Below are 18,952 nucleotides of genomic sequence, written 5' to 3'. Positions count from 1 at the left end.
ACATATTTGCAATGAGAACTTCCTCTGAATAATAACTTTAAAATATATGGAGAAATAATCTAAAATGGAAATCTATCTATCAAAAAAATCTAAAATGGAAATCTAAAAACTCTAAAGAGTTTCCCAGTACCAACAATACCAGAATTCAACTCAGCCTCAATCGCAACCATTAGGGGTCAGCTACATGATTCCTGTCTCACCATTAATCAATATCAAGAGAGAGTTCTGTCAAATTATAAGTCCTTAATATCTTTTATTACCACTTCACACCACATTTTCCTTGGTCCTCACCTTGCTCTTTTAGAGCCTACTAAGCTACTCCTCGCTGGTACAGCCATCTATTCACATGGCCAAATCATCTCAGTCAACTTTCCCTATCTTGTCAATAATTGGAGCTACCCTTAAATCCTGTCCAATGTCTCATTTCATATTATGTTCTTTCTAGTCTTGCTACTTATCCATCTCAGCCACAACCACTTTTTTAAAAGCACAAGGCGCAAAAAAAGCGCAAAGGCCACTTCGCACCTGAGGTGCAAGGCACAAGGCGAAGTGCACACCTTTTTTAAGCAAGACACAAATTTAAAGAAAAAAATAATCAAAAAGAAATTGCAAAATACCGGATACATAAACATACATATAAAACATATAAAGAAAAGTCAAACTATAATTTTAAACTAGATATTTTAAAGAAGCCTATTTGCTTAAATTAAAATACATAAACATAACATATAAAACATAATCAAGGATGTCAAACTTTTAATTTCTTCATTTCTTTCTCAAATGTGTTATTTCAAATAGTTAATGTGATGTTACATCTTTAGTTCCAAATTCTACAAGCTGCCTTTGTACCAAGCCCCTTGATGCAAGCCAAAACAAGTCTATGTTAGGGTCTTAAAATTTTTAAGACATAAATAATTGATTTTATAATTTTAATTATCTTTTAAAAATATCTTTTATTAAAAAGATATAAAAACTGCAAAAAATAAAAAAAAGGCGCATGCATCGGCTGAGTCGCACCAGGTGCACGCCTTTTGAAAGTGGTGCACCTAGGACATAGGCATGGCACATAGCTTAAAATGTGCATCACCTGTGCGCCTAGGCATGCCTTTTAAATCATTAGCCACACCTATTTTTTAAACATGTTTTTTCGTGATTACTTAGCACTTGAAGAATTTTCTTTTAGTCTCATTGGTATATGCTGATCAGAGAACACACTGAATGCACCTCTCTACTTAAGCCACCTTACACTAACACTATGGAAATATCTTCTTCTTTTTTGGTAAGTAACTGAAATTATATTAAATATGGACAGCAATTAAGTATGTAGAATGCTTATATACAGCCTCATATATAGACGCCCAACAGATTTGATCCCTATTCACCCCTTGTTTGAATACAACATCATCCAAACTATTTGCCAATATTTGTACCCACCAAGCTGCTATCTCTAGGTTCTTGGTCAGCCATCTAATTTCCTTGAGTTCTTGTCTATAACACCACATAGCTGAATCTCCATAACCACTTCCCAAGGAAAATAATATTCCCCCCACCTCACCCCCATTTGAAGAGTAAAAAAAGATCCATACTCCTTTTCCTCTTTCCTATTTACCCTCATAGTTGATGTATTCATTAGGTTCAATTTGAGGGTAGGTAGACTACAATTGATAAAGGGATGGAAGATGAGTAGAGTAGTGATCATACTAGGGGTGTAACCGAACCATGGCCCCTTTTTGTAAACCGAACCAGTAGTACCGGTTTTTTCATTTTGCCAAACCGAAACCGAACCGGTACCACCGGTTAACCAGTCTACCGGTTTCGATTTTTTATATTTATAATATATATTATATAAATATAAGTATAATATTATATTATAAATAATAAATGATATATAATATATTATAAATATTTTAAAAATATATAATATATTTGTAAATAGATCATTATAAATATAATATAAGTATATATTTATATAAAATACATAGAAAATATGTGACATATATTAAAAATATTTATAGAATATACATATAAATATATATACCGGTCGGCTCGCTTAACCATCGGTTTTTTTATAGGTTAACCAAAAACCAAACCGGTCCTTCAGTTTTTCAAAAATTCTGAACCGAAACCGAACTAGTCGGTTCGGTTAACCGCAATTTGTGGTTCGGTTTTCTTGGTTCAATTCGGTTTTTCAGTTTTTCGATTTTTCATGGACACCCCTAGGTTATACATTTGTAATTGGCAGATAACATCATTCAATTTTTTTTAGATGAGGATAAAGAAGTGAGGAACCTAAAATTTATGATCAACTTGCTTCAGCAAATGTCAAGTCTACAAGTTAATTATAACGAGATGTATTGTCAGAATAAATTTGGGGGTAGAGGAAGTTGGTTTTTATTAGTTAGAAGACGTGGATACCTCCCACTTGGAGGTAACCCTAGGGAGGTAACTTTAGGAACCCAACTCTTGAAAACTTCTCCAAAAAGTTAGCCATGTAGAAGAAGTGTTTGAATGGTTCAAGTGGCTACACTCCCCCTCAAGCTGAAGAGTATCTGTAATATAGTCCCAACTTGTTACATATATAATCCACTCTTCCTGAACTCAACCCTTTTGTAAACAAGTTTGCCCACTAATCACCTGAACTCACATGCTCTATGCTTATCACTCCAATAAGGACTTACTCTCTTACAAAATGGCAATCAACCTCTATGTGTTTTGTCCTCTCAAGAAAGACTGGATTAGATGAGATGGATATTGCAGCTTGGTTGTCACAATATAATTTCATAGGTTTGCTCACTGAGGATCCAACTTCCTACAGAAGAATTTTCAACCATACTAACTCAAATGTAGTGTGTGCCATATCCCTGTATTCAGCTTCAGCACAGCTTCACCACTACTTCTTGCCACAACAATTTGCTTCTTACTCTTCCATGTCATCAGATTTCCCCCAATAAAGGTGTAGTAACCTGTAGTAGATCTCCTATCAGACACCGAGCCTGCCCAATCTACATCCATATAGCCAACTATGTCAAGACTTCCTCCAGGCTTGTACAAAATACCGCACAATTCTAAGAATTGCATCCCAATGAAAGACTTGGGGGTTTTGCATAAATTGGCTTACCACACTAATAGCAAAGGAGATATTTGTTCTAGCAATAGTTAAGAAGTTTAGCTTTCCCACCAATTGTCTATATCTTGCAAGATCATCAAACATTTCACCCACATCACTGCTCAACTTAAAATTTTGTTCCATAGGTGTTTTAATTGGTTTAGCACCTAACAGTCTCATTTCTTCCAATAGATCAAAAATATATTTCCTTTGGCACAAATTTATACCTTGCTTCAATCTGGTAACTTCTATACCCAAGAAGTACTTCAACTTCCCAAGATCCTTTATCTGGAAGTGAACTTGTAGAAAGGCCTTTAGCCTATAAATCCCCAATCTATTGCTGCCAGTTATGACAATGTCATCTATACAAACCACTAGCAAAATCTTCCCAGTTTCAAAATCATAGCTAACACCAATTGGTCAACTTGACATTGTCTCATCCCAAAATCTTTCACTACTTCACTGAACTTGTCAAACCAAGCATGAGGAGACTGTTTCAGCCCATAAATTGCCTTCTTGAGCTTACACACCCTACCATCCTCCCTTGAGCAATAAACCATGGTGATTTCTCCATGTAAACTTCCTCCAAAATATCACCATGGAGGAAGGCATTTTTAATGTCAAGCTAAAACAGGGGCCAATCATACATACTTGCTAATGAGAATAACCCTTAGCAACCAATCGCGCTTCAACCGCTCCACTTTGCCATCTGGTATGTATTTAACAATATACACCCATTTACAACCTACAACATGCTTACCTGGAAGAAGAGTGGTGAGCTCCAACGTGTGGTTGTGTTTAAGAGCAAAGAGTTCATCTTCCATAGCTTGACACCACCCTGGTGAGGTAAGAGGCTCCTGGAGATGCTTAAGTATAGATATAGATGACAACAAAGAAACAAACAGGTGATATGATGTGGAAAGATGAGAAATAGACCTTTCCGCAGTGCAATAGAAAGGTTGAGTTCAAAAGGAGGCAACACTGTTGTAGGAGCAACTACAAGATCCGTTGACGAAGTATAAGCCGGAGGAGGTGCTAGTGTCTGCTAATGAGTATACACTTGTCGGATCAGTGGCAAGGTTCAAAGTATCGATACATATCGGCTTGTATCAGTCGATACGTATTGTATCAGGAGCTTCCCGATGCGCCCCTCCAGAGGGTGTATCAAGGTTTTGACTGGTTCAGGGGGTGGACGTAAACCGGCCCCTCTGAACCGGATTTGAAAAAACAAAACTAAAAGAACTACCGATACTGCCCAATATGCCTGTACTGGCGTATCAGACGTATCAATATTTTGAACCTTAATCAGTGATCGTTCAGTATGATTCTGCACTAGAGGAGGTGAAGGCTTAGTCACAATAGGGACAACCAAAATGGGATCATCAACTAGAAGAGGAAGGGGGCCCATTGAAGAAGAGGGAGATACAGCAGGACCCGAGAAAAATGGCACTAAGTCAAAAAATATGACATCAGGACAAACAAATGACTTTATGAACAAAGCACACACACCCAAAGATCTTGGGAGTCAAAGGATATTGAGACAAAATGGGAAACAAAATAGAAAAAGGAGAACAGCCATTAAGGATGAATGAGGGCATCTGATTAATGAGAAAACAATCCGTAAGCACTACAGCACTCCAAAACTATTCAGGAATGTTCATATGATGAAGAAGGGATTGACTACTGAGCAATCTCAAGTAAATGACAGTTCTTCCTTTCAACCACCCCCCCCCCCTTTTTTTTGGGGGGGGGGTGGAGGGGAGTGGGTGGACTCACAATAAGTCTAATGAATGATGCCATGCTGCTCCAAACATTGTCGAAATGAAGTAAGAAAGTATTCTCAGTCATTATCTGAATGAAGAACTTTTATTGGAACACCAAATTGTGTGCGTATTTCAACATGAAATATTTGGAAAATAGAGAATAGTTCACTCCTTTCTTTCATTAAATAAATCAATGTCATCCTTGAACAATCATTAACAAAAATGACAAAATACTTGTAACCATTACAGGGCTCGACTCTAATCGAACCCCAAACATCTGAATGGACTAAAGCAAAAGGACTCAACATACAACTATCAACTCTAGGACAAAAGGAAACCCAATGGTGTTTCCCATATTGATAGGGAACCAAAGGCAGCCTTCTAATGGTTATAAAGGACAGTAAATGGTTTAGCCAACGCATTGGCTAAATGCGGGGTAAAACTCCAACTGTTTGAACTTAGGTGTTATGGCTCTTCAGAAAATTTTCTTTTCTTGAATTGATAAAGCATTTTAATTACCAATCAAAAGAAAAGATTTCTATTCCTACTCTTCAAAGCAAGATTAGCACTTCTTAACTGAAAAAATAAGACTACCAAAAGCAAGAAAAAGAAAATCAGATCTCTATCCTATTCTTCAAAGTAGGATTAGCACTTATCAACTCAAAACATAAGAGGAACTTCAAAGCATCATTCTCAAAGAGCACTAACCACATAATTATCATATAACCTACCAACAAATTCTATTCAATTATTGAGTCACTTCTTGGAGAGACACCCAAAACAGACCAACCATTGGATCTGAATAAGATTTTATCCTATTTGACTTTCCAACAAGAAAAATTACTTTCTGGAGTTGAGGTACAATAAATTTAGCAAATGGAGACATAAGTTATTGTGTAGAATAACTTACCACGATAGCATGCATAAAGAGAAGCAAAGCGCTCAGCATTTTGTGCCTCTAAGACATAATCAATTTCTTCAAACATGTGCCTAACCTGTCACTTCATGTATTCCACAATGAAATTATTATCATCATAGAATAAAAGCTAAAAATGTCATAAAAGAATGCAAACAATATGAATAGGTGGAACTCTAGACAAATTGTGATTACAAGAGACAGTTTAAGGTGGTCAGGTTTGGGAATCATGAAAAACATTTTCCCTATGGGACATGATTGGCAATCTTTTTTGTTCCTGCTATAACGCTTTGTCCATGAAGCAAACTTCAGCCCAAAAGCCCCCACCCCAACCAAAATGAATAACCATTTTCTTTGGTATTGTTTAAATTAAAAAATTACCACTCTGGCTGGTTAATATTGCTTGAGAAAAGCCCAAATAGGTTGTAGTTGTAGGGCTGATGTGGAGATGGAAACGAAAAACATGACCCAAAAGGTTGCCTTCATGATGAACAATTTAGATAGGCCTATTTTTGAGAGAAAGAAAGAGAGAGAAGGTAAAGTATCATTGCATTAGTATGAACAAAAAAAGAGACTTTATTCATGTTTGTCCCCCAATTGGTGCATTTTATGTAAAGTGCAGAATGAGAACTGTTATCACCTACTGATTTCTTGCTCTTTTACAGTTAAATATTTGGAATTGGGTTTTTATGTTGTTTGGGTACAGGTGGAACCTGCCTCCTAAAGTAAATCTACTTTTTGATCCATCTTTTTTTGGTTGGCCAACAAAGAGAGGGAAAGTAATGTGGAAATGTATTAGGGCAGCCCTCTTATGGACCATTTGGGGGGAAAGAAATTATAGAATTTTTCAAGAGGAGATAAGCATTGCTGAAATAAAGGATTGTATACTGACAAGGGCAATCCTTTGGCTAAAAACTACTGATCTCTTTGTGGATTACTCTAACGATAACCTTCAAAGGAGTTGGGCAGCAGTGGCATCCACCTCATCCAAGAAAAATAGAACACGAGCAAGTTAGTTACCCCCTACGGAAGGAGTTGTAAAGTTGAACTTTGATGGGAGCAGTCAAGGCAATCCAGGACCTTTGGGTATAGGAGAGATCTTGAGGAATAAGGATGGCAGCATTCTGTCCTTATTCTCAGGTCCAATGGGTTTTGGAGACTCTACAAGGGCTAAGAAGCTGTGGTACAAGGACTACAGATTTCCAACCAACTTGGAGTGACTAATTTGATAGTTGAAGTAGACTCTAAGGTGATAATGGGATGGATGTTGGACCCAGAAACTGTTGTTTGGGGATATAGGGCATCATCAAAAAAGTCAAATTGCTTACGAGAACCATGTCAGTTAGCTTTCAGTGGGTTAGTAGATCGGCAAATGCTTTCGCAGATTCTTTAGCTAAATATGGGGCTTCAAGGGATTCTCTGTTTTTGGCTATTTTGTAACTGTAATCTGAAAAGAGCTGGGTTTGGAACCACCTTTAAGGAGAGGTAACACCTCGTGCCTCCTCTTAGGGTGCTTCATGCTTGTACTATTTCTATCCCCATTTAATAAAATACCATTCATTCATCACAAAAAAAAAAAAGTGTACAGCAAGATGTACTCGGGAACCAAAAAAAATAGTTCCTTCTAACCTTGACCCCCACCCTGTTTTACAAAAAGATTAGCATGTACAAAAAAAGACTCAACCTACACCCTTAAACAACCAATGACCAGCCAACTAAGAGAACATCTTTCCCAAAATTTTCTGATAAATAAAATCAGCAGAACTTATCTTGCTTTTGAAGACTCAGGCATTTCTTTCTTGCCAAAGGCACCAAAAAACCACCGGTGGGTTATATTCTAGATTAACTTTCTTGTTTTACTCATCCCTTCCACCCTCCAACCCTATACAGAGTCCTACTGATCCTGGGCAGCAACTTTGTATTTCAAACAAGTGTGAAATTCTGTTCCAAATCACAAAGGAGAAGCTGCAGTGCTGTAATAGGTGATCCACTGTTTCCAGTGTCCTTCACATAGTACACAGCTGGCTGAATCAAGCAAAAAGCCTTTCCGAGCAACGTTGTCCCGAAGTATTCTATTGATGTAAGCCATCCAAACAAAGAAAGATATTTTTGAAGGCACATTTTTACACCAGATGATATGAGCTGGGACTGAATGTCCTGCACTGACCAATGCCTTATAAAAGGATTGAACTGTGAATCTTCCAGTTTTATTCCAGTTACAGACTTCTGTCAGACCTTGCAAACTCCACCTGTGTACTATATAAAAGCTGCAGCAGCCCAGCCACTCATCCATTTCCTGGTCGTTTAAATTCTTCCTGAACTGCAGGGTCCAGACCATGCTACCATTTTGAACTTGCAAGCATTCACCAACCTTGATTTCTTTGTCCATTGCCACTTTAAGCAAAGCAGGGAAGCTCTCAGACAAGGACCTCTCCCCACACCAGACATCCTTCCAAAATTTGACCCGCTCCCCACTTACTATTTTGAGTTTCACACCTTTTGCAAACAAATTATAAGCTTTTTCAATTCCTTTCCAAACTGAACACCCATAGTATTTATCTATTTGATTTGAAGCTCCTTGTCCCATCCAAAATTCCTATCTCCATATTTGGCCTGTACCACTCCTTTCCACAGCCCTCCTTGACTCTCCCCAAACCTCCAAAACCACTTCCCTAGTAAGGAATTATTGATTTCGTTCACCCTTTTAACACCCAGCCCCCCTTCGGATTTAGGCTTGCAAATCTTGTTCCAGTCCACTAATTTGGATAGACCACATCATCCTTCCATTTCCAAAAAGGGTAGGTGATGCAAGAGCAAAGAAAACCAAAGCCGGAAGTCTTTTGAAATTTTTATATATTTTTGTATTTTTAGACAGCAAGGGATTGTGGTCATTTTACATTTAGTCTATATGGTTCAGCCTTAACGAGTTTGATTTTTCTAGTCAAGGTTTACTCATATTTAAAGTTCCAAAGCAATTGAATAAGTGGTTTAGGAGTTATTTAGCTTTTTATGACAGTGGAAATTCTACAATTATTGTTTTTCCATTGGATTAAATCTATGGACTTGTTCTCACCCTACTCCTTTGACAACTTAAGTAGGAAGTGGAAGAAAGTGGCTTCATCATCAACAGGGAAGATCAGGACCTTAAAAGCTTGGGAACCTCATTTGGAAATTTTCATTAAGTTTAACTTCAATGGGAACAGTTTTGGTAAGCCAGGCCCTTCAGGGATTGGGAGAGTGCTTAGAGATAAAGATGGGAATATAACAGCTCTTTTCTCAGGTCCTATTGGCCTAGGAGATTCTGCAAGAGCCAAGTTGTCTGACGTTCTATATGGAGCCCATAAAGCAAAAGAATTGGGTTTGGAAAGGTTAGTTATTTAAGGGAACTCTCAAGTGGAGCTAAGTTGGATGAAGGATGAAAAGAAGATAGTTTGGATTTACGGAAGAAAATCAAATTGCGGTTAAGGGGGATAACAGTACTATTTCAATAGGTCTTAAGGGATGCAAATGGGTTGGCTGATTCTTTAGCTAAGAAAGGGGTAAGTAGGTTGTACTGGGATCAGTTACAACTGCTGTTTTCTAGGGATTTTTGCCCCTTTTCTTGGATCCTTATTGTACAAATTTGTTTATATTAATGAAATGAATTGAGGTAACTTAGCAAAAGGAAAGAATAAAGCAGTGTTTATATACACTATTAAAGTGATGAATGCATTGATTTTATTCAAGATCTTAAAATGTGTGCTCAGTGTTGAGTGATTTCCATGCCCTAGAGTGGTTCTAAGCACCCCTATTGAGTGATACTAGGCTCTCTCCTCTCTTCTTTCTCTCTATTTATTCTCTTTAATCATTCAATAAATCATTGTAGTATCAATAGCCATAAGTTCTTAAAGATATTCGCTTCTCAACATTCTTAAAGGAATGGAACTAACCTAGGTAATTTTTTCTTTATTTTTCATCAAAACCCAAAATTTTCTCATTTTGATTATTTTCGTCATTTTGTGCCAAACCAACCCCAATTTCTCTCATATTTGGATGCCCTCCAATAACATCCTCATAATCTTTCATCTCTCTCAATATCATCCCAAACTTCTACCTAGAACTATAGATTCCATAGTTCTCTAGTCTTCTTTCAAACTTAGTTTTTTTTGTGGTAAACGAAAAACTCATTAAAATAAAAAGAGCAGCTTACAAACAGCAGAACAGGTGTTAAGATAACACTTGTGTAAGATGTTATGATTCGGCCTGCCTTAGAATTCTATCTGTCTGAGATCGGTTAGGTAGAAAGAGGTAGAAAGGTGGAAGAAAGAGAGAAAGAGAGAAGGGGAAATTCTGGTTCGAACTAGAAGAGTCAACATAACCTTCTCCTAGTCGGCCAGACAAAACTTAAATTATTAAAACTGATTGAAAAGACATATGTGCCCTTATTTAAGTTAGGAGCACTGGTTCCAACACAACATTACAGATCAGCAACATTAATCTAGGTAAAAAGACAAAAATACCCCGATGCTAACACTCACCAGCTTGTTACATATGTAGTCCACTCTTCCCCGACTCAAGCCTTTTGTAAATAAGTCAGCCCACTGATTTCCTGTATTAATATGTGTAGTGTCTAGTTCTCCATTCAGCACCTTCTCCCTCACAAAGTGGCAGTCAACTTCAATGTGCTTGGTTCTTTCATGAAACACCGGATTAGAGGAAATATGAACTGCAGCCTAATTATCACAATAGAGCTTCATCGGAGTGCTGATGTTGTACCCTACTTCCTGTAGAAGGTTACTTAGCCACACTAATTCAGAAGTGGTGTGTGCCATAGCCCTATATTCTGCTTCTGCACTGCTTCTCGCCACAACCGTCTGCTTCTTACTTTTCCATGTCACCAGGTTACCTTCCAGGAAAGTGCAATAGCCTGTAGTAGACTGCCTATCAGACATAGATCCGGCCCAGTCAACATCAGAATACCCTTCTATTTCAAGTTTTCCACCACTCTTGTATATCAGACCGCGACCCGGAGCCCCTTTTAGATACTTCACAATTCTCAGATATGCATTCCAATGAGGAATCAAAGGTTTTTGCATGAATTGGCTTACCACACTAACCGCAAATGAGATGTCTGGTCTAGTAATGGTTAGGTAGTTCAGTTTGCCCACAAGTCGTCGGTATCTGCCAGGGTCTTCAAACACTTCAACCATATCATTGCTTAGCTTGGTATTTGTGTCCATGGGTGTTTCAGCTGGTTTGGCACCCAACAAGCCTGTTTCTTCCAGCAAATCAAACACATATTTTCTCTGGCACAGGTTAATACCATACTTGGATCTTGCTACCTCTATCCCCAAGAAGTATTTCAACTTACCAAGATCCTTTGTTTGAAAATGATCCTGTAGATAAGTCTTCAACCTGTCAATACCCATGTTATCATTTCCAGTAATAACAATATCATCTACATACACCACCAACAGTATTTTTCCTCCCGGAGAGTCATGACTAAATACAGAATGGTCAACTTTGCACTGTTTCATACCAAACTGCTTTACCACCTCACTGAACCTACCAAACCATGCTCGAGGAGACTGTTTAAGCCCATATATAGCCTTCCTTAGTCTGCACACCTTACCGTCCTCCCCCTGAGCAACAAACCCTGAAGGTTGCTCCATGTAGACCTCCTCAAGTAAGTCACCATGCAAAAAGGCATTCTTGATATCAAGCTGATATAGTGGCCACTCATACATGGCTGCAAGAGAGATCACAACACGAACTAACCCTATCTTAGCAACCGGTGAGAAGGTCTCTGTGTAGTCAACGCCATAGGTTTGGGAGTACCCTTTTGCAACCAAACGCACTTTCACGCGTTCAACACTACCATCAGGCAGATACTTAACCGTATAAACCCATTTACAACCAACAGCTTGCTTCCCAGGAGGAAGAGCAGTGAGGTCCCAAGTATGATTATGATGAAGGGAAGAGAGTTCTTCTTCCATGGCTCAGCACCACCCTGGAGAGGCAAGGGCTTCCTGGAAATCCTTAGGGACAACAATTGATGATAACAAGGTGACAAACTGGCGATGGGAAGCGAAAAGGTGAGTAAGTGAACATAATTAGAAATAAGATGAAGGGTGCAAGTGTGTTTACCTTTTTGCAAAGCAATGGGGAGGTCAAGCTCAGATGCTGAGTGCGGGTCTAGTGCCAGATCCGTCGACGGAGATGTAGCCAGAGGAGTAGTAGCTGGCATGCGTGGGCGATGTGTATACACATGACGGAGAGGTGGGCGTTCAACAGGTGGTGGCACCGGAGGCAAGGGTTTGGTCACGGCTGGAACCAAGGGAAGAGGGTCGACAACGGGAAGTTGAAGAGGAGGTGATGAGGAGGAAGAACCATCACTGGACCCCAAAAAGAACGGAGTAGACTCAAAGAAGGTGACATCAGCACACACAAAGAACCGTCGAGAACTAGGATGGTAACACCTATACCCTTTCTGGGTTCGAGAATAGCCAAGGAAGATGCACTTAAGAGAATGGGCATCGAACTTGTCATTCCCGGGACCCAGATTATGGATGAAGCAGACACACCCAAATACCCTCGGCGTAAGAGGAAACGGAAACAAAGCGGGAAACAAGACTTGAAACGGAGAATGACCATCAAGGATGAATGTGGGCATCCGATTAAATAGAAAGCACGAGGTAAGCACTGCATCACTCCAAAAGGGTTCAGGAACATGCATGTGATGCATGAGGGATCTTGCTGTTTCCAGGAGATGGCGATTCTATCTCTCAGCCACCCTGTTTTGTTGTGGGGAGTAGGTACATGAGGTCTGATGTATAATGCCGTGTTGGTCCAGGTATTCCTGAAATGATGAGGATAAATATTCGCAGCCATTATCAGAACGGAAAACTTTGATGTGGGTACCAAATTGGTTACGAATCTCAGCATAAAATTTCTGAAAAAGGTAAAGAATTCACTTCTTTCTTTCATTAGATAGAGCCATGTCATCCTTGAAAAATCATCTACAAAAATGACAATATCTATATCCATTATATGACATCACTTTATAAGGACCCCAAACATCTGAATGAATTAAAGAAAAATGACTCGACACACGGTTATCAACCCTAGAACTAAAGGGAACACGATGGTGTTTCCCAAACTGACACGACTCACAATCCAAAACAGAAAGCTGACTCGAGGACGGAACCAAAGACTTCAAGATTTTTAGCAATGGATGACCAAATCGGCAGTGCCACTGGAGAGGAGAAAGGGATGACTAGAGAGCTATTGAAGTTCTACCACCACCACCGTCAAGATAATATAGTACAGCAACTTCATGCCCTCCACCAATCTTCATCCTCGTCTTGAGATCCTGAAAAACACACATAGAAGGATAAAAGGTAATGTTGCAGTTAAGTGATTTGGTCAGCTTATTGATAGACATAAGATTAAAAGGCAATTTAGGAACATACAAAACTGAGGAGAGGGATACAGGATCTAGGTCAACATTACCAACACCACAAATTGAGGATATGGAACCATTAGCAAGGGTGACAGATTGTGATGTTGAGCAATGAGATAAGGAAGAAAACACACCTGGAGTTCCAGTCATGTGATCGGAGGCTCCAAAGTCAATGATCCAGGGATTGGGTGTGGATGCCAGACAAGCCATACCTGAGTGAGCAAAAGTCGTCGTGTTCTGCTGTGATTGGATAAACCTCTCATATTCATCACGGGGAACACTCACCATCTCCTTCACGGGACCATCTGTGGGTGTAGGAGGTATTTGATTAGATGAATAATTCTCCTGTCTAAAGCTGGAGCTTGAGTCACTGGTCGCGACATGATTGGCCCAGGTTGAGGGTGAACCATGTAGATCATAACAATAGTTAATGGTATGTCCATCCATACCACAATGAGTGCACTTCCTTGGGCCTGAGCCACGTCCTCTACCACGGGCTCCCCCTGAATCTCTGCCCCCCGTACGACCACCACCACGGTTATAAGTAGGCCCACCATTGCCACTTCGGCCATGCACAGAACCACTACCACCACCACGGCCAGACTGAGCTCCCTGAGCTCCACCTTGAGTACCACGACCTCTCAATACAGCAAAGGCATATCTATCTGAGATATTAGAGTTCTCAGTAGATCCGATAGAAATCCTCCGGAGTCGAGCAAATACCTCTTCTAAGGAGGGAAGAGCTGATCCTCCTAATATCTGAGCCCGTACTAGTTCATATTCAGACTTCAGTCCCACCAAAAATCTAGTCACATCAAGTTGTTCTCTCTATTGCTGCTGAATCTTGACATTAGAAGTGAGAGGGTGATAGACATTCAACTCATTATATATGTTTCTCATGTTGGCATAGTACTCCTCAAGACTTTGATTGCCCTGTTGCAGGTTAAAGTACTCTTGATACAGCTGATACACTCTGGTTGTATTGTCCTGACCCAAATACAATTTCTTCGCATGGTCCCACACATCTTTGGCAGTGTCAAGAAACATGGAGTTTACCCTAATCCTGGGTTCCATACTATTCCACAACCATGTGATGATCTGAGCATCCTCTTGCTCCCAGTCTTCATACTCGTGAGAGTCAGTGGAGGGTTTCTCCTCTCTTATGTGTTTTACCTTCTTCTTTGCCTTCAAAAAGACTTCGACGGATTTAGCCGAAGGCACATAATTCTCTCCATTTAGTTTAATGGAGGTCATCTGAATATTCAAGTAGTCTGTAGGCACCATCACACTAAGTTTACAATCACTGTTATCTCCCATTATGTTATCACCGATTCTGCACACTTGCTGAATTCTATTACCACTGAATTCTGCACACTGCACACAACTATATCACACCTGTCACACTGGTTTCAGCACTTGTTGTTGCTGAAAAGTGTGCTCTTTACACCACAAACCCTACTCCTACGACTACCTGAAATATCACCACTATATGATTATAACTCTTCCTCCGAAATACACAAAAACCAGCATACACCCTAGCACATTACTGTCTGAAACCCTAGCATATGGTCTGAAACACACTTCCTATTTGATCCATAACAGATATCATGCACTGAGATCTCTTACCTTATCACTGAAGTAACAACCACACGAGCAGGAAATCAGTCCACACACGAGCAGCCACTGCACCACACAGATCGGCCCTCTATTCTTCATCAATTAGGGGAGGGCGATCTTAGAAACCACAGCAACCGACCACACACAACCTGACTAGAGGCATAGAAACCTCCAAGGGAAGAGGGTGATCACTCCTTTTCAGCCCTTTCCCTTATCTCCAGTCGAATGCAGAAAAAAAGGAGAAACCCTAGATAGGGTGCGCAGAGAATAGAAATCTAGGCAAACAGAAATCTAGGCAGATTCAACAAGCTCTGATACCAAGTTATGATTCAGCCTGCCTTAGAATTCTATCTGTCTGAGATCGGTTAGGTAGAAAGAAGTAGAAAGGTGGAAGAAAGAGAGAGAGAGAGAGAGAGAGAGAGAGAGAGAGAGAGAGAGAGGGGGAAATTCTGGTTCGAACTGGAAGAGTCAACATAACCTTCTCCCAGTCGGCCAGACAAAACTTATATTATTAAAACTGATTGAAAAGACATATGTGCCCTTATTAAGTTAGGAGCACTGGTTCTAACACAACATTACAGATCAGCAACATTAATCTAGGTAAAAAGACAGAAATACCCCTACGCTAACATAAGGCATGCGCAAAAACTGAGCAAACTTAGTTTTTCTGTGGTAAAAAAAAAAATCTTTAAAATAAAAAGAGCAGCTTACAAACAGCAGAATAGGTGTTACAATAACACCCAACCCAATGATTAGCAGAGCAATTCAATCTTACAACTCAAAATAAAGCAGAAAGAAGCCCCCCAAGGCCCCAACCAAGAAACAACTTAATCTTCATCTTCAAGCGCATCATCTTGTCCATCCCCATCCTCATTCAATGCCTCTCCACCTTCGCCAATAACAGACTTCTTGAGACTTTTCTCTCTTACCTCTTCAAAAGCTTCAAAAGCCCTTCAATCTTACAACTCAAAAATAAAGCAGAAAGAAGCCCCCCAAGGCCCCAACCAAGAAACAACTTAATCTTCATCTTCAAGCGCATCATCTTGTCCATCCCCATCCTCATTCAATGCCTCTCCACCTTCGCCAATAACAGACTTCTTGAGACTTTTCTCTCTTACCTCTTCAAAAGCTTCAAAAGCCCTTCAATCTTACAACTCAAAAATAAAGCAGAAAGAAGCCTCCCAACCAAGAAAGAACTTAATCTTCAGCTTCGAACGCTTCATCTTGTTCATCCCCATCCTCATTCAATGCCTCTCCACCAACGCCAATAACAGACTTCTTGAGACTCTTTTCTCTCTTGCTTCTTCAAAACCTTCAAAAGCCCTTCTAGCGAACTCCAGTCCACCTAAGAAAAATAAGCCTAAACTCTTTTCAATCCTAAAACCCCTTTCTACCAAACTCTCATTCTCCATCCTTCCTCCCTTCTCCACCCTGACTGTCAATGAATCATTTAGAGTCGTCTTGCTTTCTTGATCCCCCCTAAGCTACTTTTCTTCCGCCTCCGACCTAATCGCCACACCATCCTTAGGAACAGAACACCGATGCAGCTCCTCCCCCTCTCTAGTTTGAGTCTCAATACCCCTTTCTCATCAAGCTTCTTCTTTAGGCCTCTGACACTAGAACGTATCTTCCTATAAACTTTCTTAAACTTGTTTGTAGGACCAATGCCAATCAGACCATACTTCTGTCTTGAATAAAATTTTGAAATGTGAACAATTTGGAAATTGGAACTTACCTGGAACTCTGACCTTCATCATCCCCGACTCATCTTCATCCCCTTGTTCACCAGTCCCCTCCATCCTAAGTCCACTCCAAGTCTGCCAACTTGGACTTCAATTCTTAACACATTATCTGTAGCGTCAATACTACTGCTCTCTCCTTCACTCTCCTCCCGAGTTGCAGACCTCTACATTCCTGACTTCACCCCCTTCAGTATCCTTCCATTCTTCCTTCCTCCTTTTTGTGCATCTTTTCCCTCTTACCTCTCCACTGCGCCGAGAAAAAGAGTTTTCTGGTAGAGGAATGCAAAGGGGGAGACATTTTGATGCATGAAGAGGAAGGGAGGGCCACGGTTTTCCTGTCCCAAGTCGTTGCAGGTTGGATTAAAGGATCTGTGGAGGAAGCAATCAATACAGTGACCAGACCAAGCTAGAGAAGTGACTTGAGAAGGGATCAGAAGCTCTTCTCAATTGATAAAAAAGTCAATAACAAAGGATGTGTTTTGAGGTTAGACAAAGAGATGGAAGATGGCAGGAGGAAGACTATTTGTTTGCTAGAAGGAAGAAATAGACGAGATGGGTTGCAGTTGTTGAGGTGCTGCCGGAGTACAAAGAAAGGTATTAGCTGAAAAAAGAAAAATTAAAGGGAATATGGGTGGAGAAGAAGTTTCAGGATACAGAAGGTCAATGGGGGAATCAAGAGGTGATGCTTGAAGGAGCTGGTGGCACTCCTAATTTTGCGTTGGGAGGAGGCGAGGAAGATTGGAGCAAAATATTGACAGTGACAGCAAAGAAGAAGGCAAGTGATTGGAAGAGGATTCTTAACGATGTTACGATTAGAATTTCAAATGCAGATTTGGCTGTGATTATTCCTTTTGATGACTGTAAAGTAGCTCTGGACCTAGGAAAATCAAAGGCATAGTTCATGAATGTTGAAACGTCAAAAGGCTTGGTGACGGTGGCGAACTGGACACCGTCTTGCAATGAAATTTCAGTACCTGAAGAGAGTGTGATCTTGAAGATTTTTGGGCTGCTATTCAACTTGTAGACGGATCACATCTTCGATAAGTTAGAAGTTGCACGTGGTGGAGTGTTGGAAGACATTTACACTGCTGACCTTCATGCAGTGAAGATTATAGTTGCAGGAACTAAACTGGATAAGATTCCCTGCACAATCAATTTCTTCGCTGAAGGGAGATGGTGGAAGCTCTAGGTGGCATCAGAAACTGAAGCGTCCCTGTGGTATGGGAGACAAGAGGTTGAAGATGATGCAGGTAGGGTTTGGTGTAATCCACATGGCACAAGCAGATTGGAAGGCTTGGGGAAGAAGGGAGAGAGTGAAGAGATGTTGAGTGTAAAGCTCGAGACTAAATAAATCCTATGGTGTTTATTCGAAAAAAGGCTCTTGTAATGCTGATATCAAGAATAGGGAGATTGGAAAGGGAGAAGAGGAAGACGAACAGGTGTTTCGGGAGAAAGAAGAGCAACTACAACTGGCTGGGCCTGTTATCAGCAGCTCAACACGTGATCCCTTTGGGGAGCATGTGATGTAGGACCAGCTCAGTTCTAGTCCTTAGAGAATGTTTAATGGTCTTCTTGATCAGAGTTTTATGGCTGTCAATGGCTATAATGGCCTCTTGTAGGAATAAGAGAGAAAATAGGAAGAGAAAGAAGAGAGATATTACCTGAAATCACTCACAGGGTGCCTAGAATCACTCACCATAGCTAGCATAAGCTGAAGAAAACTCAAGATAATTCATTTCCTTTGTGTAAAACGCCTATACATATTTATAGATTCTAAACTCATAATAATCCTAGGAGTCAAACTGTTAGACTCATAATAGTCTTAGGTGTCAAACTGATAGACTAAATAATCATAGTAGGACTCAAACTAAGCTGTCATATCCTATTTCAATTTAAAGAAGACTCAATAACTCTAATCCTACTTATGTAATGACTCTGAAATTTTAAACAAAAACAAACTATACCTAGATAATTTAAACCCTATCGTTGGATCCCACAGAAATTTGCAAAATGACAAAAATACCCCTACTGTCCAAAAATACAGAAATACATAAAATATCATACAATTCCAATTTTGATCATTCAGTTCCTGCATCATCATGTGGACATAAAAGAGGGCGACAATCTGGGCAGGAAACAATTGAAATTTAAGAAGGATTATAACAGAGGGCACAGAAAATTTAAATCCTTTAGAATTGAGTCCAAGGGTGGGGCCAGTTATGAAGGTTATTCAGCCCAAGAGTTTTCTGGGGTTGAGCAGTTTGAAGAACACAGACTCCTTGAGCCAAGTAGTTTGAGTCTGAGGAAATAAATGACAGAAGAAGCTAAGAACCCTTTAGATAGATCAGGGGCCCCAGAGGCTGAAAA

The 18,952-nt window shown here is 40.0% G+C and overlaps 1 protein-coding gene across 3 annotated transcripts in view; it reads right to left on the bottom strand.

Moving 5' to 3' along the window:
* The window catches only part of LOC148844115 (Protein kinase superfamily protein), a 68,186-nt gene that overhangs the window by 21,292 nt on the left and 27,942 nt on the right, over positions 1-18,952 (bottom strand). For all 3 annotated transcript variants that reach the window (XM_088956616.1, XM_088956618.1, XM_088956617.1), the window contains exon 8: positions 5,780-5,864. In XM_088956616.1, coding sequence (XP_088812742.1) covers positions 5,780-5,864 — 85 coding nt within the window. The remainder of the gene's footprint in view (positions 1-5,779; positions 5,865-18,952) is intronic.

Source organism: Nelumbo lutea, chromosome 8 (genome assembly GCF_056320005.1).
Source record: "Nelumbo lutea isolate HS-2025 chromosome 8, American lotus-T2T, whole genome shotgun sequence".
NCBI classification, from domain to species: Eukaryota; Viridiplantae; Streptophyta; class Magnoliopsida; order Proteales; family Nelumbonaceae; genus Nelumbo; species Nelumbo lutea.
This window is presented reverse-complemented; position numbering and strand designations above follow the sequence as displayed.